We start from the raw sequence: 24085 nt of genomic DNA on the forward strand, positions 1-24085 counted from the left end.
TGCTAAACACTCATCTAGGGAGCTATAATTTGAAATTTTGTTTTTCTCTGCAGAAATCAAACTCCTTAAGAATTAAGTTAAACTAGGGGTGCCTGGGTGGCTCAGTTGGTTAAGCGTCCAACATTGGCTCAGATCACCATCTCACAATTTGTGGGTGCCAGCCCCACATCGGGCTCTGTGCTGACAGCTTAGACCCTACAGCCTGCCTTGGATTCTGTGTCTCCCTCTCTCTGCCCCCTGCTCTCTCTCTCTCTCTCTCTCAATAATAGACAAACTTTAAAAAATTTAAAACAAAGAACTAAGTTAAACTAAAGGGGTTGAAAGCAGATTTTATGATATCCTAACCTTGCCTGTAACATTCATTTGTTGTCTCTTTGACTTGCCTCTCCCACTTCAACATTGGCCCCTAAGGAATGGTGTCAAGGTACAGTTTATAATTTTCCAGGTCCTGTATATGGAAAGTGGCTACTGATTTTCTTGGCGATGGCTAAGTATCACCTGATGTAGATTATCCAACTAGGGGACTAAGTATTTTTTTTTTCAATAATTCTAGATAACCTTGGTTTGGATTAAAAATATCGTTGTTAGTTAATTTCACAGATAATAATAAAGCAATGCTGTTGGATCTTTATGTTTTGGGTGAATTCCCAAGGTAAAACTGCAAATGAATTTAGAATTTTTATTCAGAATAATTCAAACTAACGGAATAATACTTTCAAAACAAGAATCCAACTATTAATTTGGATTTTTTTCACATGCTGCTTAACAGTATTTAAAAAAAGTAATATAAAGTTGTATTTTATACTAACAAAAGTAGTTTTCTTGTTTGAAAGCAATTAAATGGCATCCATCTCTCTTTCTTGAATATTACAGTCTGAATCTGTGTATTGTTAGATTACAAAAATGTAAACTTGTTAAAGCCAATTCTTTTAGACTGAATTTTTAACTACTTTACTGATATTTTAAATCACTGAGTAAGAATTGCAGAGAAGTCTTTTTGGCTGATAAGAAAGTCAGCCAAGAAATTTTTGATAAGTATTCTCAAAAAACAAATACTTGCAAAACAATGGTACTGGTACAGGATAATTAAAACATTGTATGATATTTTTCCTTTTCTGAGTTCTATTTTATAAGATGCTAAATTTTTCTTTTTCAATACTAAATGAATTACAAAGAAAGTCATGTAAGTGAAGTTCTATGATCATATAATCATAAAACATTGGGTGTAAGAAGGCGCTAAAGATATCTGTATCTTATCCCCAATATGTGTACTGAGTTCAAAGGTTCAAAGTCACAGCGTAAGATCGTGCTAGATGGAGTCTTTTCAAAGCCTGGAAGCCGGGGCTCCTTATTCACTGCTCAGTGTTTCATCCACAGCAGTACACTGTCACCATCGAGTCTCCATGTATTTAGCTGATATAAATTAAGCATTCCAGAAGTGACAACGCTTGACAACCAAATGCATAAAATAGTAAACAATTAACAATCAAAATAAGGAAACAGCTGTTAGTTTCTTTTTTATAAAATTATATCTAATTTACAATAAATGCCAATTAAAATTATTAACCAATATACATAAATCTCCTTTGCCTTATTGTCAAATAGCTATGTAAATTGTAAAATTCTAAATTTTCAAAGAGATTCCTAAAGGGTTCTCCTTTCTTTCTCTCTCTATCCCTCCCCTTCTCTCTTTCTCTCTTTCTTTTGTCTCAATCATGAATCCTTGAGCATACTGGTACTTCCTACACAATAAAAAACAACTATGTTATCAAAGTGAAAACAAAGGGTACTAATAGGATAGTGAATAATCCAACACAAGGCATTATTGTGCGTGTACCACATCAGTCTGTACGTGCACAAGAGGCCCTGAGGCGGAGCCAACACACGATGTAGCTCACAGACTGAGTGGGAAAGATGCCATACTTTATCATCGAATTGAGCTGAAAAAGAGAATGCTTACCTCTTATTTCTCCCAAATCTAATGATTATAAAACCTCAACCGAGCTCGATTTTAACAATCCTCAATAACAACTAAGATTAGCATGTTAAAGGTTTTAATACACAGAGATATGACAAAATATAATTTGAAAAGCAGCGTCTTCCGATTTTGGTGGTTGAGAGGAAAGGACTAAGTAGTGGATGAATAACTGAACTGAAACCTAGAAATGCCACTACTACTAATGTATTATATAGTGACCTGCTGTATACTTCCCCTATACCAAGAGTGCAAACCTATCCTGTTACTTCTTAATTACCATTTGCCTTTATCTTTGAAATTGCTTCAATTTAAGTGATAAGAGGTTATTTTTTTTAAGAGGTGATTTGTGATGGTCTGAGGTACCAACACACATTTCATTTACTGCAGCATATCATTTCTTTAGATTTCTAGCATGATAGAAAAGTGAGTAAAACCTTATTGGTCAATGTTGCTCATCCATTTAATCAAACAATTCACTATTCATTGTATAAGTATCAGAAGAATACATTATTTTTGTAAACTACAGATCAAGGGTCTATCTTTTCATATTTAAAATTAACATTTCTTTGAAGTATTCTTCCATTTTTTTGCATCAACATGATTACAATTTATAACCAGTAGATCATTTTTTTCCTTTATTCAGCTAACAACCATTAATGGAGCATCTGCCATGACTATGTCTTATGTGTTGTGTTGGGAATCCAAACTGAGTAAGAAAGACACAGTTTGCCCTTGAGGGCTGAGAATCCGGGGAAAGATGTGTGCCCAGGAGCACCTGGGTGGCTCAGTCTGTTAAGCGTCTGACTTTGGCTCAGGTCATGATCTTGCGGTTTGTGGGTTTGAGCCCCAGGTAAAGCTCTGTGCTGACAGCTCAGAGCTTGGAACCTGCTTCAGACTCTGTGTCTCCCTCTCTCTCTGTCCCTCCCCTACTCATGCTCTGTCTCTTTCTCTCAAAAATAAACATTAAAACAAAAAGAAGAAGATGTATGCCCAGACATGCAACTGCAATGCAATGAGGTAAGTGATGTGGTCACAGGCTGCCATGGAAGAAAAGAGATGCATAATTCCTTCCAGAAGAAAAAATTTCCTGAATGGCTGGACTGAATTCTGAGGGATGACAAGGAATGCTCAGGATCAAGAGGAAGTTGAGGGGAAGGAGCACAAGAATGCATACATGAAGGCAGGTGGCCTCCACGCTATTTGGAAAGCAGCAGCACAATGAAGTGGTTAAGAGTATGGACTCTGGAGACAGACTGCCTGGGTTCCATATTGGGCAATTATTTTGACCTCTCTGTGTCTCAGTGTCCCCATCTATAGAAAGGGTATAATATGCGTATCTGCATTAAAGAGCCATAATGAGAAAAAATGAGTTACTTTTTATAAAGCACATAGTAAGAGCAATTTAAATGTCTGCTATTATTAGAGTGCAGGGTTCTTGCTGGCCGTGGCAGAATGAAAAGTTTAAGAATGGAGATGAGGGCTAGGCCAGAGATAAGAGGCCCATGGTTAATTCTGAAAGAGATGGGATGGCATTGCTGGATTTTAGGCACATGAATGATGAGAAAGGCTAATCAGTCATGGGGAGACTGGAGTGGGGTACAATGTGAAGCAGAGAGACAAATTAGGGGGCTCTGGAAACAGCCCTGGAATGTTGCTATGAACATGAACCAAGGCATTGGGACAGGAATGGAGAGAAAAGAATAGACTTAGGAAATACCTTGGAGGCTGAGTTTGTAAGACTTGATTCACTGGATGATGGAATGAGAGAGAGGTATAGCTCGGGGATTGGATGGGAAAGATGTTATACTTTATCATCAAGCTGAGCTGAAAAAAGAGAATGCTTATCTTTTTGGTCTCTTGGTATTTATAAGCACATACTAAATGTTAAATTTACTTCTTTTTTGCATGGTATTTTCTCCTCTTTACAGGTTGAGATGATTTGATTTTGAATAAAAATTACAAAGACTGAAAAGTAATTATGTACAGTTGGCTTCAGAGTTTCTAACTTTATCTGAGACCTTGAATTTCAATGACAATATTCAAAATTTGGAAGATACCTTTTGGTCATTTTGCTTTAGTTTTCTTTTCTGAAAATGCAGAGACATTCTGGCTGGCCTTGCTTCCCCTGGTGTTATGTGATTCTCTGACATCAGCACAGATATATTCAGCTTTGACACATGATACTGGCGGGTTTGAGAAAGAAGGGGAAGATGGTTGAGCCTGTAGCAGGACATGACAGCTAAGCTGAAGCCTACTAAATGGCATCTGCAACAGGTGTTTGTGGAACCAGAGCTACAAAGGGCTGCTTCCTCTATTTTTGAAAAGTGGGGAAATAACCTTTTCAGAAGTCTATAGTAACTGGGAAAGTTACATGCTCATGGCTACGAGATACACTCATCCAGATATAATGTTTATTATATCAGGATGGAGCAATCCTTCTTGTTTCCTTCTATTTTTGAAGCAGAAGATTCTTCTGTCTATGGCAGAGGTCCTGAAGTAGGAAGATAAATCTGCTAAGCTCGTAAGATTTTTTTAGTTCAATGACGCTATAGCCATACATGTGGCTAACTTTTACACGTACAGGATTGAGTATCTTCTCTCTCCCTGGAGGGCCATTAAACTTAGTGGGCTGTCAGAGAATTGACAATGACAGCATAATTGAACAACCAAACACTTCTTATTTTCAATAGAGAATCCTAAAGCATTTTAGCTATTAAGTAGAAACAAGAGTCTATTTCCATTAAGGCGAAGTAACCCATCCCCCCCATATATTTTTTTACTACTTCTAATAACTTTAATCACCACTATTGGCTGTTCCTATAAAAGCATCGAGATACTGGATAAAATATCATAACATCTAAACCATTTTTTAAATTTATCTTTTTTCTTGGTCTTTGTGACAGCCCCAATTCTTAGTCCCCAACATTCTCTCTAACCATAGTTTTGGCAGAGGCTTGAATCCAAGAAACACTGGTCTGGCTTTGATCTGGTTTTGTAATTTTGAGGCTACAAACCTCAAAGTATTTTTCAGGGGAAAAATGAGTACTTCATTTCACTGTTCAGCAAGATAGTATATGGAGTTTATTCATTAATTTGCCTCTACTTAATTTTTAAAAGATAGATAAAATAGGAGGCTAGTGCCATTGATTCTGTTTGTTAATTCACTGTGTAGTTCTAGTACTTTTTCTTCATTAGTCACTGAATTAATGCAGAGCCAATATCAGAAGGGAGAAACATTACTCCCAAGTGGATATATTTATAAAAATGTTTTTGTATGCTGATTTTCTTTATCTTCTTTCTTAAAATTAGCAGGCTAGTAAATTTGACCCTGGCAAAATATTTTAATTAGGTTGTCCATGGATATTTCAATAAGCTTGGATGTTTTTGACATTTCAAACATAACCTTGTGTCATTCATGCCTGTCTTGTACTATTTTAAATGTACAGCATGTTACAGCTGCAGGAATTACCATGGTTACTTGTTATGCCAATAGTGAGCTGCAGTGAGCATTAAAAACTACTGTGCTGTCTTATCTCTGCACTGAAAATGACATCAATCTCAATAATCACAATAGTATGAATTAATATGGAACTGTGGAGAAGTGTGACTGGCCATAGTGGAAGAAGTTCTTAAGAGTATAATATATTTAAAGAGCTTTTTTGGGGGCACACTGTATTCCTATTCTCTAGGAGCTCATTTTAATGCCAAAATTGGCTTTATTTTATTAACAATATTGTTGAATGGTTATAATCTCACTTTCTCCTTTTAAAAATGTATTCTCCTTTAGAAGTAAACGTACAGGAGTTTGGTATTTCTTTGGGTGGAGAGAGATTCACATTAAATGTGAAATGATTAACACAGAATTCAATTGGCAAGGCTTGCTGAAGGTACTTCTGCATCCAGAGATGGCATCCAGGATTAAATTGGTTTGATCAGAGCTTTCAATTCTGATTATGTTGACTAGCTGAAGTTTGATTAAGAAAAGTTCTGGTTAACAGTATTCTTCTAAGTTACTATCCATCCCCTCCTGCTTCATAAAAATGCTTTAGAAATTCTTGGGGCCATTTTTCCATGCATCTCACAGATCTCTCTACTTTGTTCAAAAGACTTACTTCCTGCAAATCACCCAGTAAAGGAACCCTGAACAATGACACTTGCTGTAATACAGAAGTCTACTCACCTGCACTGGTGCCCGCACCGGATGTGAGGTCTCCACCCATCAGACCACCTATGGATTAAAGGGGAAGATCAAAAGGAGAAAAGGCTAAAGGCCCACAAAACAACACACTTTACTTTTAGCAACCACAGTATTTTGGCTCTCCCAAGAGTCCTAAATTTGTAAAATAAGGTGGAAGGCTGACATTTGTTTTATTATGACATGCTGTGCTCAAACATTAAACCTACATTCAATCACTGACATTTTGCAGAATCTTTCTTTCTAACAAAGGTTACATTTTAAAAATCCAGTGTTTAATGGTCTCTGAAATTTTATTTTTGGATGTTTTACTGAAAGTAAAAAAAAAAAAAGAGTAAGGTTTACTATATATTTAAATAACCATATATTTGATGTTTAATTCTTTGTAAATATATTTTCTATAATTAGTTTTGTAAAATGCTAATTGTCCAGAACTTTGGTCATTTCATGAACCTACCCACAGTGAATGACCTCATTTATTGCCTGAATTTTCCTTACTGACACCATAAAATGGGTTTCATTGGCTAAAAAGTTAGAAAGGTATGCTTATTCACTGCTAACTTAAAAAAGTACATTAACATTTGGCAGTGTTAAAATATAAGAGCTGGGAAGTTTCAGTAAGATATTGAAAATAATAATTACTGTTAGTTTTTAAGGAACAAGATTTAGCCAAAAGAACAGAGTATCAACTAGGTTATTTTCTAATGGATTCTAAGAGATACTCCATAATTATTTGTTGGTTCTTTTTTTGGAATTTGAAGAAAATGTTCATTATGTTTTAAGAAATGTTTATTATTTCCAAACAAATAATATTTTGGAAATAAAGTATGAAATTTCAAAAAAAAATGAGCATGAGTTTATCAAACAGGAAATTCAACTGCATTTGAGTATGACGTGAAAGGAATAACATACAGTTATTGAAAATTCTTATGAAAAACTTCAATCACAGTCAAAAGTAGAGAGAATGGCATAATGAAGTCCTTTATACATATCTCTCAGACTCAAGATTTAGCAAGATTTTATTATTTGGCTATTTTGGTTATATTTTCTATATAAGGTTTCCGTACTAAGTAGTAATACATGTTTAGTTTTAATTATAAGGCAGATATGGAAGTTTTCTCAAGGAAAATGTCTTCTGTGAATAAACTGCTTTTAATAGAGTTATGTGTGCCTGAGACATATTAAACTTCTCCTACAGAGTGCTTTTTAAAAAATAACATGTAGGGGCGCCTGGGTGGCGCAGTCGGTTAAGCGTCCGACTTCAGCCAGGTCACGATCTCGCGGTCCGTGAGTTCGAGCCCCGCGTCAGGCTCTGGGCTGATGGCTCAGAGCCTGGAGACTGTTTCCGATTCTGTATCTCCCTCTCTCTGCCCCTCCCCCGTTCATGCTCTGTCTCTCTCTGTCCCAAAAATAAATAAAAAACCTTGAAAAAAAAATAACATGTAATGTATAATGGTTTGCTATGTATGATTTAGAAATACAATTATTTTTGGTGCTTCTTTTGGAAATGTGAAGGAATTGTTTGGTTGTATTTAATATGCATCTAATTAGTTCCAACTGTGAAGCTGGCAAATCAGGAAGACTTTCTTCCCTTCAAGAAGGTTCTTTAAATCCAGTGGGGAAACAGACACATATTCAATATAGCACATCATAGTGTGTTTTGCTTGATCTGAGTATGAAGAATGGCTGAACTTTTTCTGACCACTGATTTCTTTTCTCTGGAACACTGTGAATTGCACAACAGTAGGGATTTCTTAGAAGCACTGAGACGAATTTGTGGCAGGTGTATATGTTCTTATGATGGGCTCTTAATTTCATTTCTTTTTATTTTTATTTCACACTTCTTAGAAGTTACGCTATTTTATCACATTTCTTTTCCATTTTAAATGCTTTGTGGTATAAGTTTCTGTATAAGTAATAAAAATTGATCAAAATAATAAATAACTAAATGGCACAAATGTTATCAGAGGACAGAGGGGAAGATTTCACAGAATGGGGTGATATCTGGCTAAGAGGAAAAGGGAAAATGGCATTTTAGGTGGGAGAAGAGCAGAAGCAAAAGACGGGAGACAGGATATTCTACTTTCTGTTTGAGAAAGCATGTGGTTAAAATATAGCCACATGAGAGGTTGGTGATAGATGGTCTGAACAGATAAACAGCAGATTATGAAAGATCTCACAAGACAGGCTAACGAGGTTAAAGACCTAAAATAGGGCTATTAAGCAACGAAGGAACATAACAAATGGAAAACTGAAAAAGTCAACATCTTGCCTAGAGTGGCTCCTTCTACTGATTTGCTAACATTGTGTCCTCATGAGGACCTACCTGTGTTACCTGCACTTGGAGGTCGATGTGTTACACCAGGAGACATACTATTTCTCTGCAGAGAAGGGTGGGCCAGTGGCAAAAGGTTGGGGTTTCCCAGTGAGCTGACGGGGTTGCTGTATACCAAACTGTTGTGGCTGGACACTGGGATGGAGACTGGCATCTCAAAGTTGGGAGGTGGAACAGCCTGTAGGAGCAGAAAAAAAAAATATGTGTAAAAGGAAAGAAGAGAAACAGAAGCCCTCAAGGACAGGCAGCCTTTACTTTTCCTAGAAAATTTTTAAATTCCAAGCTGCTTGGTGTCTAGAAGACCATTAAGAAGAGCTCTCAACATGTTCAGATCATAAATTGATTTCTTTAATGGGCTTAGAACTCTTTCTTTGCAACTATTAGAAAACGTTTCACTTTTGTTTAAAACAAAGCCCCATTTCATTAGACTCCATTGTCTTTGAATTCCATTCTATTAAGTAATAATTGTTCATTTGTGATGTCTGAATCTGGTGCCAGAAATGACTGCAAGATCAAAGGTACACGATTGTGATGACTTCACAGAGAAAAAGGAGGATTAAAATGCAAACCAGAGTCTTCAGTTTAATTGCTTATTGAAGCATATTTATGCAGAAGTTTAATGATATAAAATCATCTCCAGGCATGTGAATAGCACATATACATTAATTATTATTTTTAAAAGTCTGTCTTTTGATAGTAACTCTAAAGATAATAGACATTTTAAGATCCAGAATTCAACAGAGCATGTATCATTCAATGATCCATATTTTAAAATGATAGTTCATAATGTATGTTACACTTCACATTTTGGGATATACTGACACTGACAAATGGAAAGACCTCTATCTCAAGTGAGAAAGTGAGCAAATATTTAGGGACCTGAAGTTGTGTGGGTACCTAATTAGAGTAGTCAGGTCCTAATTATTGATATTTTGGTATTATTTTAGCAATTTAAGCAAAATCTTGCTTATTTTTCTGCTTGTACTAGGTAATCATACTTACAACTCCCTACCTCCTTTTTTCTAAAAGAAAAATTAACATTATAAATGAAAACACTGTTTGAATATATTGCCAGAGGACTCATGGTGTCAGAGCATACAGCATTCTTACTAAAAAATGGATTTATGTGCGTGTTTATGTGTGTATCTAATATATATATTAGAGACAGGGTTTATATAGAACATTCCCTCAGTATTCTCAAATAAGCCACTGTGTCAGTTTAAAAGCACATGTGCATGTGACTGAAAGGTTTTTATTTTTATTTATTTTTTTACCTTTTTTTTCAGTAATCTTAAAATCAACTTTCTTTTACTGGTTCATTGGCTGGCCTGCATCATATGGCATACTCTGCAGAAGCTGTTTATCCTGATGGTGAATTCACTACTACTTTCTATTTATGCTGATGTTCTCTTATACTTTATTTGTCCTATTTTCTTTTTTTCCATGATCTGGACATGTCAATATTGACAGAAGCAAATGTTTCATAACTCTTTTACATGTCTTTGATTCCTCACTATTTTAGAGGAAAATAAAAATGTTCACATGCTTTATTAAAACAGTCATTCTTTATTAAGACACTATCTTAAAGAGAGTAACAAAAATACTTTTGGATAAACATTGTCATATAATGAAATATAAACATTTGATAACACATCAAAGAATGAATATATCCCCAAATTTCTAGAGCCTTTTAAACAACAAAAACTATTGGTGTATGCTGTAAAATATATGTCTGACAATGAATGAAATACTGTATTCCTATAGTCAAAGGCCACATAGGAATTACTTAGAATACCTAAGGAAACAAAGATAAGTACTGTGCTAGGTCTTCTCCATTTGCCCCTCCAGAAGCACTCTCCACCCTCTTCACTGCTGTGGGCCCAGGAGGCTGACTCTCCAGCCTGCATCTGCCTGGCTCTTCTTGCCCTCTGGCTTCAGCTGGACCAGTGGAGGGACCAGCAGAAGTGCGGAGAATAGGAGAGCAATCATGGTGTTTTTCTACTGTAGCTCCCTCCCTGCTGAGCCATGGGTGGACTAGTGAAGGTCATGCCTCTTTTTGGGTCCCATCTTCATAGACTTAGGTGTTGCTCTGTGTGCTCTGGTTTCTTTTCTCTCCTCTTTCTTCTTCAGGCCTAGATGTGCTAACAGCTTCCAGGTTGTAAGCCCTAATATACTTCACTATTCCTTTGGGTTTCACGGAACGCTACCTATCGACAAATAATCCTTTTACTAAACTCCCTTCAATTCCACCTTTCCCACCAGAGCCATAATAGTGACTCTCTAGAACTAGAATAGTGGTACTCTTCAGGGGTGGACTATCTCCTTAGGGAGCACTTTGGAAATCTTTGAGACAATTTCTGGGTGTCACAATGATTGGGGGTGTGTGGCTGGTATTTTCTGGGTAGGTAGGCAGATATGATGTATATCCTATTATATGTGGGACAGTTCAACACAACATCTCTTACCCCATTCAACTTTCCAAAGCCCCTCTGCACATTCATGTGTGAAAAAAACCCATTTCCAATGATGTGAGTCAGAAGTAACTTTGTTCTACGAACACAAGGTATTTCTATACATTGAAACACAGATTTTATTACACTCTGAAATTTCCAGAAATGCAATTACTGTGTGCATTGAGGGAATATTTAACTTCGTTTTGTAAAGAACTTCATTAAGAATTGTTCACCATCTTGAAAACTCATGTCACCAATGGCAGTTCTGCTTTTATAATTTGGGTTGAAATACAGCAGTGTGTTCTCTCAGCTCATTCCATTAAAATGTTTTCCTCTGCCCCTTCACTGAAAATGCTCTTGTCATAGTCATTATTGACTTTCCAATGGTAAGTCCTCAGGCCTCAACTTGGGACACAGCTGGTCACTCCTTCTTGACAAACTTCCTTTCCTTTCAAGACCCTGAACTTTCCCTCCTACTGACCTCGATGGCTCTCCTTCTCCATTTTTGTTGCTGGTTCTTTCTCTTCTCTCTGCTCTCTGAATTTAAGAGTAGCATGGTCCTTTATCTATCTGCAGTTCAGCTCTCTCTCCTGATTCAGCCTTGCATATCCAACAACAACCTCAATATTTCTACTTGTCTCATGTCTAGTCTAATAGACATCTCAAAACCAACTCCAACCTACCTCCACTCACACCTCTCTTCATCTCCAGCTGATGACAGCTCAATGCTTCCAAAGGCACAGAATAAAATCCTTGGAGTTACCCGTGAATCTTCACTTTCTCCCCATCACCCACTTCATCTGGAAATCCTATTGGCTTAACTTCCAACATACCCACTCTCCAACCACCTCTCATTCTAAAGTCTCCAGCATCATCCCCTGTTGCCTTGATCACTGCAGTTGCTTCCTTAAGAGTTGCCTGCTTCTATCCTTGCTCTCCTTTTTATTCTTGATCTAGCAATTGAACAGATCCCTTAAAGCCCAAGTAAGATCATAACACCCCTCTGTTTCAAACCCTGAGAAGCTCCCACCTTACTCGTAGTAAAGCCCAGCTTCTTCCAATGTTCTATAAGGTCCTATAAATTCCAGCTTTCGCTAGGCTTCATTATCTGGTTTCCTATTGTCCTCTTCCTCCCTCCTTCATTTTTGCCTCATGTACATGGCTAACTCCATCACCTCTTCAGTTTTCTGCTCAAAATCTGGCCTTCTCAAGGAAGCCCACCCTGACCACCTTATTTAATCATACAGCTTGCCCTACCAACCAACCATCCATCTCTTGATCTCTTTCTCTTGCTTTTCTTTCCCTTGTAACATTACTTATGATGTTGGCCAAATAATGTCCCCTTTCATCAAGCTCTTAAAGCTCTTTTGCTGCAAGGTAATGCAGAGCCTAGTCTAATATTTGTTATATGAATTGACTATTTTTCATTAAAGGAGGGTTTTTAGGAAGACACTATACTAATATGAAAATACAAGCTTACAATTTACTGTGTATTATTACCAAGCAGGCACTGGACTATATAAGTCACACACATTATATGATCCAACACTTTCAACATCCCTTCACTGTAAGATATAATCCTTTCCTTTTTAAATAGATGAGATTAAGTGGCCCAAGATCATCTAACTAGTAAGTGACTGAGCCTATTGCTTTTTCAATTAAATCATTGTGTAACACAGTATAAGTTTTTGGAGAGAAATAAAATATTGCAGTCAGAAATGATACTGTGAAGTGAGTATGGGCTTCATGTTAACAGCTTATTTGTGTACCATGAAAATAATGAGCTAAAATGGGGTTCTTATGAAATGTGGGTGAGCATCCCTGTTGGAGTGAGCTCTGTGCTTAGGAAAAAATAAACCTTAAAGACTCCTCCTCTTCCATATTTACTCAGGTTTGGTATTTTATTTTAGTTTTATTTTTTAATTTTTATTTTAGAGAAAGAGAGAGAGCGAGCACGTGAGCAGGGGAGAGGGGCAGAGGGACAGAGAAAGAATCTTAAGCAGGCTCCGCACCCAGTGCAGAGCCTAATGTGGGGCTTGATCCTGAGACCCTGGTATCATGACCTGAGCTGAAATCAAGAGTTAGACGTTCAACTGACTGAGCTACCCAGGCGCCCCACAGGTTTGGTATTTTAAAGCTGTTTTTTAGTTATGAGTGTTTTAATTTGTATTCACTATTAGTGTTTCTAAGTGTTTATCTATTGCTGGGTACTTAAGGATCTGCTATCAAACTACTCTCCTGAACATTCTACAGAGTGTTGACTGCATCTCTGTAGAGAGCAAAGCCCATTTCCCCTCACTACATGCACATCCAAAATAAAAAGGATTCTTAATAATTATTTAATAAATTCTGAACCACTCTAATAACCAGTTCAGTGAAAATCTCTTTACTCCTCTCTTCCTCTGACCATCATCCCAAAGAATTACTCAGTTTCCAGCATTCTGAACTGTAAACAATTTCGATGATAAGTATAAAATTCTCTTGTGAATGGCCACACAGTGGTCAGTAGAGCTCTGATATCAAAGCATACTTCAAAAAATCACACTTCATAATAACATGCTAACACCTTTTGCATTAAACCTTTTGCTTTGTTTCTTTTGCTTCTTTATCTGTATTAGGAACTGGTTACACAGTTTTAAAGTAGAATTATAAGCTTAAAAATGAGCACACTAAGGAGACAATGCAGAGACTCAGAAAGAACAACTTACTTTCTATCAGAAATCTCAGTTGTAGTCTAGTTGTGTAATAAATTGCCATTGAACCAGGCAAGTCATTTAATCTCCCTTGACCTGATCTGAGACATGAAGTGTTTACAAACATAAAGAGATGAACCAGCTCTAAATGTTTTAGGGAATGCAAAGGCAACAATAATGTATAAATGTTTACAGGAATTTGTCATTACTTGTTTTCTTCTTGACTTTTCAAAATTAGGGAAATTAGAAGCATCTATTTAAAATATTTTTGTCTAAAAATTGAAAGCCAGAATATAGTTAAGAACTCCAAACTTACAAATATCTCAGGGCCAGGCTCCAAATTTTACAATACTTGAGACAGGAAGGAAGAGGGAATTTGGGGTGATTAAATAAAATGCTGTAGGCAGGACTGCTATGTACTTTGCAGGGCTCAGGGCAAAATGAAAATGAAGGGCTCCTGTTAAAAAATTATGAAGAATTTCAAGATGGTGATGGCAAAGCCTCTGAGGGCAGGGCCCTGTGTAACTGCACAGGTCACATGCCCACAATGCCAGTCCTGCATAAGAGACACAGGCATGACAGCAAAAAAAGCTTTTAGTGTCTATCCCTGAGCAAACTGATCATGGTTGCTGAAGTGAGTCATCGTGGTCAGAAAGGTATCTGAACTCTTACCCAAAACCCACTATTTTCCCAAACTTACCACAAGGAAAAGTCCAATAAAAAGTCAAATAAAATATTTTTAATAAAATATTTTTAGTTAACAGGCCCTTTTTTATTTAATGTGAATGGCTAAACTGAATCCCTTTACTGGGCCATGAATGACACTCCCTTACCTTTCGATCAACCATTCCCACGCTGCTGAGAACTGGGGGGAGAAAAACAAATCACACAACTCTGCTGACTAGTGACTACTAATTGCTGATATCCAAATCTCCGCAAGGTTGCCTGACGACTCTGGCCTGTACTTGCTCATTCCCTTCTCATTCTCGCTTTCTCGCAATGTCTATACCTTCATCGTTCTTGGTCCTCTTCTCAGCACTTAGTGCCCCACCTCACTATCTATAGACGCTAAGTTCAATACAAAACAGAGAAGTCACCAGGTGGTGGTACAGTCAGCTTCACTCTGCCCATCTACCCCCTTAACTAGGTCACGGGTCTACCTGTAACTCTGTGCTCTTCCTGTCCCGATCCCATCCTCCCCTTCCTGGAGTAGCTTTGCCATTTTACTTCCATCGCTGATACCTCTGATCTTTTCCTTCCCTGGAGCATTCCTCCTTTGCAGATAATCTCCAGGCCTTTAACTCTTTCCTTGCTCCTACTTACAGCAGTGTTTCCTGGTCTTCACAGTCTGCTATTTGAAGAAAACACATACTCCTTCCACTTCCTCCCTTCCTGTTCTCTCTCAACCAATCTTGCAACCACCCCTCCTTCCTTCAGCCCATTTCCTAATTCCTGGTTCCTCAAATGGAACTGTTCTTTCTTGCTGTGATGCCCAGCATGAACCGTGGCAAGCCCCGCGTGAGGAAATGCTGGTCAACAAGATTCCAAATCATCCATGGATTATTTCATGTAATTGAGGAATATGGGCATAAATTATATCGTAACAGGCGCTTGCAATATTAAATTTTCTATTTTAAAAGGGAAACTCTTCAAACCGGGTCTTTGAAATAGAAAAACAGTCTTGTAATGTTTTTAAAGAGGTGGAGACACTCCCTACATACAAAGGGCAGAGTGTCCTTGCCCTGCTGTAAATGTTTTAGCAGCTGTGGAAACTTTCAACAAAATTTACTTCCAGCAACTGAAAGCGATGTGCGAAAACTGCGCTTTTCATCGTGGAGGCTGAAGCACTTACTACAGAGAGGAAGACTCAGCGGCACAGCTAGGAGCTGTGTAGTCCTTCTCACAGCCCGACCTCTAAACTCTCATGTGGTTTTCATCCCCCACCACACACCACTGCACCTCTTAAGAAATCATGTATCCTGATTTTGAACTCTTTACAGGACGGGATGAAATACTGCAAGGGAGCTGAGGTATGCATCACACCTCTTACTCCTAAAGCATGGGAAAAAGGATCCAGTGTGCAAATATGGGCATTCTCCCAGAGCTTCGGGGGTTAAAGCCTCATACACATTTAAGAACATGGCCAGGGAGAGTGATCCGCTGTAATACACATACTACTGCTCTTTCCTAGCTGTGCAGGGGATTCCTCCTGTCGCAGACACCAACAATCTTCTATTCACAAACCTTTGTGCCTGGCAGCTCTAAACAGTGTATTGTATAGCTGGAGAAACTCAGCCTGTAAGAACTAAAAATTGGCCCAAAGGAGGGGCACCTGGGTGGCTCAGTCAGTTGAGTGTCCGACTTTGGCTCAGGTCATGATCTCACGGTTCATGGGTTCGAGCCCCATGTCAGGCACGGAGCTGGCCGCTGGGAACCTGGAGCCGGCTTCAGATTCTAGGTCTCTCTCTCTCTCTCTCTCTCTCTCTCTCTCTGTCCCTCCCTCGCTTGTGCTCTCTCTCAAAAGTAAATAAGTAAACATTTAAAAAACTGGCTCAAGGGAACTGCTTTCTTCCTTCTTCTGGGCAAAATAAAATCTCAATGGGTATTTTATCACATAAGAATTCTGGGTATGACAGGTATGCATGACTGCATCTGATGGGAAATATGTTATTTTTGAATAAAGTGCCCACTGTGGGTGTGTTGTATACAGTAGTCGGTTTTATGAAACCTTTAAGAATTTAAGGCACTTAAGCTTTCTTTCATGATACAATGTATTAATAATGATTCAACAAAATCTCTTCCGCTGACATTATTTCACTTAACAAAAGAAGCAGACATACTGATGAAGATAGAAAGTTTAATGTTCATACATTTTATAAATAACTTTTAAAGTGTTCCTTTTAATTCAACACAGGTTGGTTGTACACCTACTATGTGTAAGGCATTAATTTATCCTGTGAGTGTAGTTGTGGACTTAGCCTAGAGCTCTTGTCCCCAAATATCTGCACTTATAACTGCTGAGGCATATTTTCACTGCCGAATCTTTCCCAACCCTCAAGTTTAGGGTATCTTGCTAACTTACAAAAAATGTTCTTTTTTTGAGAAAGCAATTAATTACCCACTGAAGAGCTTGTATAAAATGAGGGTTTCAGACACTAACATTGGTTATTCAGAAAGCATGTGAGCCTCTGAGTTTCATCACTTTTATGTCATAAAATTAACATCATTTGATTGATGACAGAATATAATAAAAGGTATGTACGTTTCCCCTCATTCTGTGGGCAAACAAAATAATACATGCAGAGTTATTTCTCTTAAATATCTGGCAAGGCATATGATTGATTGTTAGAAATTTTTTGACTTGGTTAAGACAAAATTTAGCCAAATGTTAAAGCATGGAAAATGTTGGTGTAGGCAAAGCGAATATTCTGATAAAGCTTTAAAATCACCCCAGCACACAAACATGTTGAAATCTTACCATTAGGTTTTCATGCAGTCTGTTTCCCTGCAGCGAGCATTAGCTTTAACCCTTCAGTGCTGTTGCTGAATCTCATGTTTAGGGAGAGGGGCTGAAGCAGCTTTATTTGGAACCAAGCTTTTCTTTGGGGGGCTGATGGCCAGTTTACATGAGAGAACTGTGGCTCCCATCGTGTATCTGGTCTCAGTACAAATATACGTATGTTCTATAGTAAATCCTCAAGCTTGTTCAGAAGGACATTCCAGCGTTTTACTAGTGCACTGTGATTTGTGTGAGCTGTGTGTTTAAAAGATTGTGTAAATTCAGGGCATGTTGCATAGATCTTTCTCTTCTTCCTGAAAATATTCTACCTCTGAATGAACTTCTGGATGGCAACTCTTTTAGATTACATAATTTCAGCATCCCTCGGGGTTTGCTTTCTAAATGCACTGCCCTGTGGGGTGAGATGGCTATTTTATTGGTTTGACTTTCCAATGCTTCTTACAGAAAGTCATCACTGAAAGGGTTAAGGTATGTTACTGCAGCGGTTATCAGCAGACCAGCCATCTACCTTTGGTACTTACAGGAATTTTATGACTCTTGATCATATTATCAAATTCTTCATTAATTTTTTTGTATTTTTCTTCAGTGCGTGGGGTGAGTGCATAAGAGGAGTCGGGATCGGGGCTTTCACAGCCTTTGTTCTCTTTCTTGTTCAAGGCCTGCCAGGTTCAGAGAAATATCAAGAGTAAAAAAAATGAAGGGTGTTCCGAGTACTTACACACAATCTTTGCCTGCTGATCATTAGATCAATATCTTCGTTAATTTTCCTGTACTTGTCCTCAGACTCAGGGCTGTGACCTACTGAATCGTCTGCATCGGGATCTGGGCTGTCACAGCCATTAAGGCCCTTCTTTCTCAACGTCTGAAATACATAATTTGGAAAGTTCAAACCTAGACAGAGGCTGTAAGAGACATTCAGGGGTGTTATAGAAGTTCAAGCTGTCCAGTATTTCGGGTTTTTATTACATACACTTTTTTACATTAAAGAAACCATAGAGAGAACCCATGAGTGATTTCAAAAGTGCACTCATTGCTAGTTACAGAAAAATAAAAGGGCAATATTCCGCTTACAACCAAATTCAGTCAATAAACAAAGATGGCATGAGGGCTGAAATTTCATGGTACAGAATTCATACACGCTTCAAACATCCAGTGAGAGACAATTACAGAAGAATACGAGTAAGGTGGCAAATTGCATCACTATCTTCCCACAGGAAAACTAGAAATTAGGGCATTACACAATGATTTCAGAATCTGTGATCACGACAAAAGCAGAAATGTCAGAAACAGAGCTCTAGTTCGGGTTTAGCGTAATCGTTGGTACTCATGGTGTCCTGCCACCCCCTTAGGATATGCACTTGACAGCAAAATGCCGTAAGAGAACCCAGCTCATATTCTCACGAAGTACCCAGTGAGAATGTTCAGACGCTGTGATCGTAAGGAGAATTACCTCTGTGTAGTTTGTTTAGAGTTCTATACTTGTGAAAATATGTATTGAGAGTGGTAATGCTGAGAAGTTACCTGCCTAAACATAGGCTGAAAGAAAAGTCGCAACACCTGAGCTTAGCTTACCATCAGCTGGATAAGGAAGCCAGAGAATGCTGAAAGTAGGTACCTAAGTCAACAACTATCAAACTAGCAAAAGTTCTTCCTGGTTCCAGCTGAGTAAGGTCACCCTGAGACTGTCTCCTGACACATGAAAGTGAAAAGTCGGTGCCTTATCCTGAACCTCCTGTCTCCTGAATGTAGGTCTGGTCTAGTCTCAGCTGTCACAGAAGGATAAATACGTATGTAACATGGAAAAAGTATGAGTCAGGAGTCCTGAGTTTTACTTTCTCTCTCTCTCTCTCTCTCTCTCTCTCTCTCTCTCTCTCTCTTTCCTTTTAACTGATGGTTGTCAAGTTAATTGTACATCATCTGATTTACAAAGAAAATGTTATGTTTTTAGAGATCATAAAACTTCTGATTAATCACACAGCATGCCGTGTCAATTATTAATAGACTGGCAACATTTCTGAATTTTCCTGGTACTACCAAAATCGTTTTTAAAGAGTTGGGTACGTAAGTGTCTCTCATTAATGGAAAGTTCAGCGGAGCTCATCTTTATTAAAGACAGAATTCACATACAAATAAAGCAAAAGCTGTGACATCAAGCTAAGGAATTCAAAGCTGAGATAACACTCCATCTTTAATTCATGCAATTGGGGAAAATAAATAAAACAACGTGAGTTATAAAGGGAGTGTCAGTCTTAACAATTTAAACTCCTTGGCTCTTATCAATGTGTAACAAATGTAACACTTAAAATTAGCTTTTTTCTGAGGCACTAAAGAGTTTCACTTAAAATCAAACTAAGAGAGCTACAATTTCTAATACATCTATGAGACACTGCAGCTCTGTAAATATTTATTAATGTTATTGTGGTATAATATAACAAATAAACATATGGTTACAGCTTATTATGTGGTATAATGTTTGAATATTAAAATGAGTATTTTGACACAAGATGATAATATATATATACATTTATAATCTTTGGGAATTTATAATTGGTGGGGCCACCTGTCCCCCTACCACAGATCTATAGCCATCATTTTTATCCAGAATAAATACCTCTGGAGAGTTCTTAAAATAATATTACAAAGAATGTCACAATACATTACAATAATAGTTTTATTCACTAACTTAATTTCCTGTTTTAGGCTGTTTTGTTAGCATTATCTCAACCACAAGCATATTCTTCTGGGTGATAACTATTTGTTATATTATGATGTTTCTGCTTTGATCTCCATATATCCTTGAGCTTTTAAGAATAATTTTGCAGTGCCTTGCATCATACTCCACATATTTTTCATAAAAACTCACCTTTGTAGGGAAAGATGTCAGGTCAAGAAAATATTATCTGAGAATTTTTAAAATCTGCCTATATTTCTATAAGGCATAATAGGAATATTCTTATGTAAACCTTCAGTTTAAAATCTTATCTTATAGAACATTAATTTATAGTCTTATCTAGACAGTAGATTCTTCAATGTGCACCCTAAAAAATTACCCAATAAATCTTATTGTAAAAATTATAGTTGTTTTGATGTGCAGATTTTTGACAACAGAACGCAAGGGCTAGGAGAGGCCTATCAACTGTCATTACTATCCATCTGGCACATACATGTGTGCTAAATATTCTTATGAAGCTTTTGAGGGGAGATACTGCATTCGGTTTATAAAAATTCAAACATCAATTACAGTTCATTGAAAGATCTCCACAAATGTTAACTCATTATCTCTCACAAGTGCTTCATGAAGAGTTTAGGGAAACCTCATGCCGGGTCTCAAACCAGCATGGCCAAGCATGACTGGCCTTTCAGGCTCCTGCGGTGAGCGACGTGGGGCCACCTTCCCCTGCCCAGCCTTTCCCACACTCGTAAAGTGAGGGATGTGGAATAGATGTCTCCCACTCATATGTGACTATAGCAGTAGAGTGAACGCTGAAATAAATTAGGCAGAAAAATTTATTTTTATTTTTTTATTTTAAATTTTTTTTTTTTTTTACATTTTATTTATTTTTGAGAAACAGAGTGAGACAAAGCGTGAGCAGGGGAGGGGCAGAGAGGGAAGGAGACACAGAATCTGAAGCAGGCTCCAGGCTCCGAGCAAGCAGTCAGCACAGAGCCCGACGCGGGGCTTGAACCCACAAACTGTGAGATCATGACCTGAGCCGAAGTCGGTCGCTCAACCAACTGAGCCACCCAGGCACCCCAAGGCAGAAAAATTTAAAAATTAGGCTGTGGGAAAACTTTAAGAATGAGAATATTGCTAAAATATTGGTATTTCTTAGATGTCAAATTTTAGAGTGGGAATGCTTATTACTCAATAAAGCACTTATCAGTTTTTTGGATTAAAAAATCAATTAGATCAAGAGCTCATTTTGTACCTAAAGAATTACATAAACTGTTAAGCAAACAAAGCTAATGCCATGAAGTCACAAAGGAAACAACGGTGAGGGAGAAGGGTAACAGAGGCTCCTTTTCTCTTAATAAATTCTTTTTGTATCTAATTACATTATCTTTCATTGAATATCACCAGTATTTAAGTAATGAAATATCTCTAAGAGGGAAAGGTGTATTGCAGTCTTATTTCAAGTTAAATTGCATTATTTAAACAGGGGGGCATTCTGAGATATAGAAATACAAAATCCAAGAGCAAATTAATGCTGAGTTCCAAGTTCCCATAATCACATAACTAGAACACTGAAAAAATTGTTCAAAAATATTATCCTCAACTGAGAGCTTGTAGACCACATTTCTGCCAAGAACAGATGATTATGGTAGAATTAAAAAGCTCTGAAAATGGATGCGATGGCACAAACTTAAATACTATCATGTGAATGTGGAACTGTATGGGCAGTCTTATCTTTATTATATTAAAAATCTATAGCTGTTTGGGGATGGCAAAAGAATTACTGTTAGATTCAGCCAAGTCTGTCTTTATCACAGTAATAAACAGTCAGTATAAACTAAAGGGACTGCTAACTGGGTAAATAAGCATTATTCTTCAGGCTTTTTTTTTTTTTTTTTTTTTTTTAATCAAAATCTCTGCCTCTGGTCTTTGAAAGCTTCTCTGATCTTTTACAAATGTTATTGGTCAGGTAATGTAGGCACTTAAATCATCATCACCATCATCATCATTATTATTACAGGGGCTAGAAGTCTTGGCTGTATATATTGTGTCAGCTGACTACGTTTTGAAAAGATTTATTCTGTATGTCAAGAGAAGGCAAGAGATCTACTGAAACCAGCTTCTCTGGCTACGTATCTAAAGAAAATCTTCCCTCAGAGAACTCTGTAAATCTTGAGTGAGTCTGTACATTGAATTCAACTTTCCATGTGAGAGTGACACTTTTGGGGTAGATCAATTGACTGCAGAGGCTTCTGGGATGTTTTCACAAGGCAGAGATTGTCATGCAGTGAGCTGAGAACAGCCGTTTCTTAGAGAAGTAATTAGATTGACAGAAGGTGACATACTCCAAACAATAAACGGGAAAAGGAGTCCAGACAGGTAATCCAAAAACCACGTGGAATCTCCCCTCCCAGACATGTGGACATATGGACCCTGCATTAGTACATTTGTTCATCAAGACAACTTGAAATACATATAAACTGATGATGATAGGTGACAGGTGCTTCAAAAATTCTAATGAAATAGATGTAGGGAACAGATTCCATTTCGTTACTGAAAGGAATGTAAATGAAAAAGAATGCCACATGGAGCTCTCATTTCTCATCTTAGGCATTATGTTATCAAATCCCTTCTGTATACAATGGTTAAAACTGATTTCCCTTTTTTTAATTGTTTCTTGTTAGTAATACAGAAATAACTAAGTTATTGGTCTTTTTCAATTAAATGAAGCTATATATTTTATATTTTTGCTATCTACATAAAATTAAGTTTCTTTTAGAGCCACCATCACAGATTAAAGCTTCCAATCGTTCAACTTCTTTCCATGCCTGCAGTATTAGTCCTCAAGAATATATATCTTCATCATCTTCCTTTCTTTGTACCTACCTGCTCTACAGCAGCAATTTCAAATCCTTTTGCTAAAAGCCCCCAAATACTCATTAATTTTCTTAAAAGCCAAATAATCAACCTTTCTTGTACAGCTAGCATTACCCTTACTTCAGAGGGTTGACGTGTCAGGAATTATCTCTGCTAGTTGCATGAATGTCATGTTCACACAAAAGCCAAGAAAAAAAAAAGGCATCAACTTAGAAAAGGTAGTTTCCTTTTCTTTCATTCTAAATCATTTTCGCGCTTGTCTTTCATAGCTTTATGAAAATAAGCACCCGCTCTTAGCAAGCAGAATAATCTGTAGAAAGTAGTAAATCCATATAGGAAAAGGAGGTGCAGCTGAAGTGGACACTGCCTGTAAGTGAAGTTTCTGAGGGTCCCACAGCTGTGTGCTGCTCCCAAGTGCCTTGTTAGTCCCAGCAGCCCTGAGCCCCGTGGGGAGTGGCCATCAGGGCGATCTGTGCGCACGGACTTCCTTCACTTAAAATACCGTCAGCAATTAGTGAAAACCTATTACACACAGACACTGTTTGGTGCACTTATGTTTTAGAGAAGCAGGCAGCACAAATTTAAATTAAAAATCTTTGAACTGTCCTATAATATGTGCTGTGTGTGTGTGTGTGTGTGTGTGTGTGTGTGATTTCTAGCACAGATTACTTAGACAGGGGAAAGATCAGATAGAAAGAAATTTCTCCATAGGTTTTAATTACCAAAACTGTAAGCATTGTCTGCACTATCTTTCCTGTTCCATAGTTCTTCTTTGTTCTTAATATAGAAATGAAAAGACACATTAAAATACTGCAAAGTTACTACAATCACTAGGTAGACTTTAATTAGACAAGCAAATCATATCTAGTACAGACTATAAAAAACTAAAATTTATCCCAACTTATTCATTAGTGGTGAAAATATTAATAAAAAATTGAAAATATAAACCTTAACAGTATATTTCCTCTAGGTAATTAATGCTCATTCTAACTAGATATTAACTCCTACTGAGGAAAGGCTGGGAAGCACTGGAGATTTTCATTGCTTCATTTTATTCCTTTCCCGAAAAGATAATCGTAATATTGGACTTGAAATTTTTTTCACTGAACAATTCTTCATCTTTAAATAATAGAAATAAAAGGGACTAATTAAAGATTTGAAGACTTTTAATGTATACAACATAAACACCCACCCATGCCTTTTAATAACCACAAATTGTTTCATAAAAACAATCAGATGGTGATAGTTCCTAGAACTACTGGTACTCTAATTCTGGAATGAGCCCACCACTATTGTTCCTTGGATTTGGACAGTCCTCCTTCAAGGCAGAGCTAACACATTAGCTCCTCTTTGTAGACTT

The 24085-nt window shown here is 37.4% G+C and overlaps 1 protein-coding gene across 17 annotated transcripts in view; it reads right to left on the minus strand.

Moving 5' to 3' along the window:
- The window catches only part of MEF2C (myocyte enhancer factor 2C), a 152678-nt gene that overhangs the window by 24314 nt on the left and 104279 nt on the right, over positions 1-24085 (minus strand). For 12 of the 17 annotated variants that reach the window (XM_030324428.1, XM_030324436.1, XM_030324395.1 and 9 more), the window contains exons 4-6: positions 17893-18036; positions 8500-8686; positions 6159-6206 (exon numbers count right to left, since the gene is read on the minus strand). In XM_030324428.1, the coding sequence (XP_030180288.1) occupies positions 6159-6206; positions 8500-8686; positions 17893-18036 (379 nt within the window). Of the gene's footprint in view, positions 1-6158; positions 6207-8499; positions 8687-17695; positions 17834-17892; positions 18037-24085 lie in introns of all 17 variants that reach the window. The other 5 variants (XM_030324502.1, XM_030324484.1, XM_030324462.1 and 2 more) reach the window with 3 other exon arrangements.

This window comes from Lynx canadensis, chromosome A1 (genome assembly GCF_007474595.2).
Source record: "Lynx canadensis isolate LIC74 chromosome A1, mLynCan4.pri.v2, whole genome shotgun sequence".
Taxonomy (NCBI): domain Eukaryota; kingdom Metazoa; phylum Chordata; class Mammalia; order Carnivora; family Felidae; genus Lynx; species Lynx canadensis.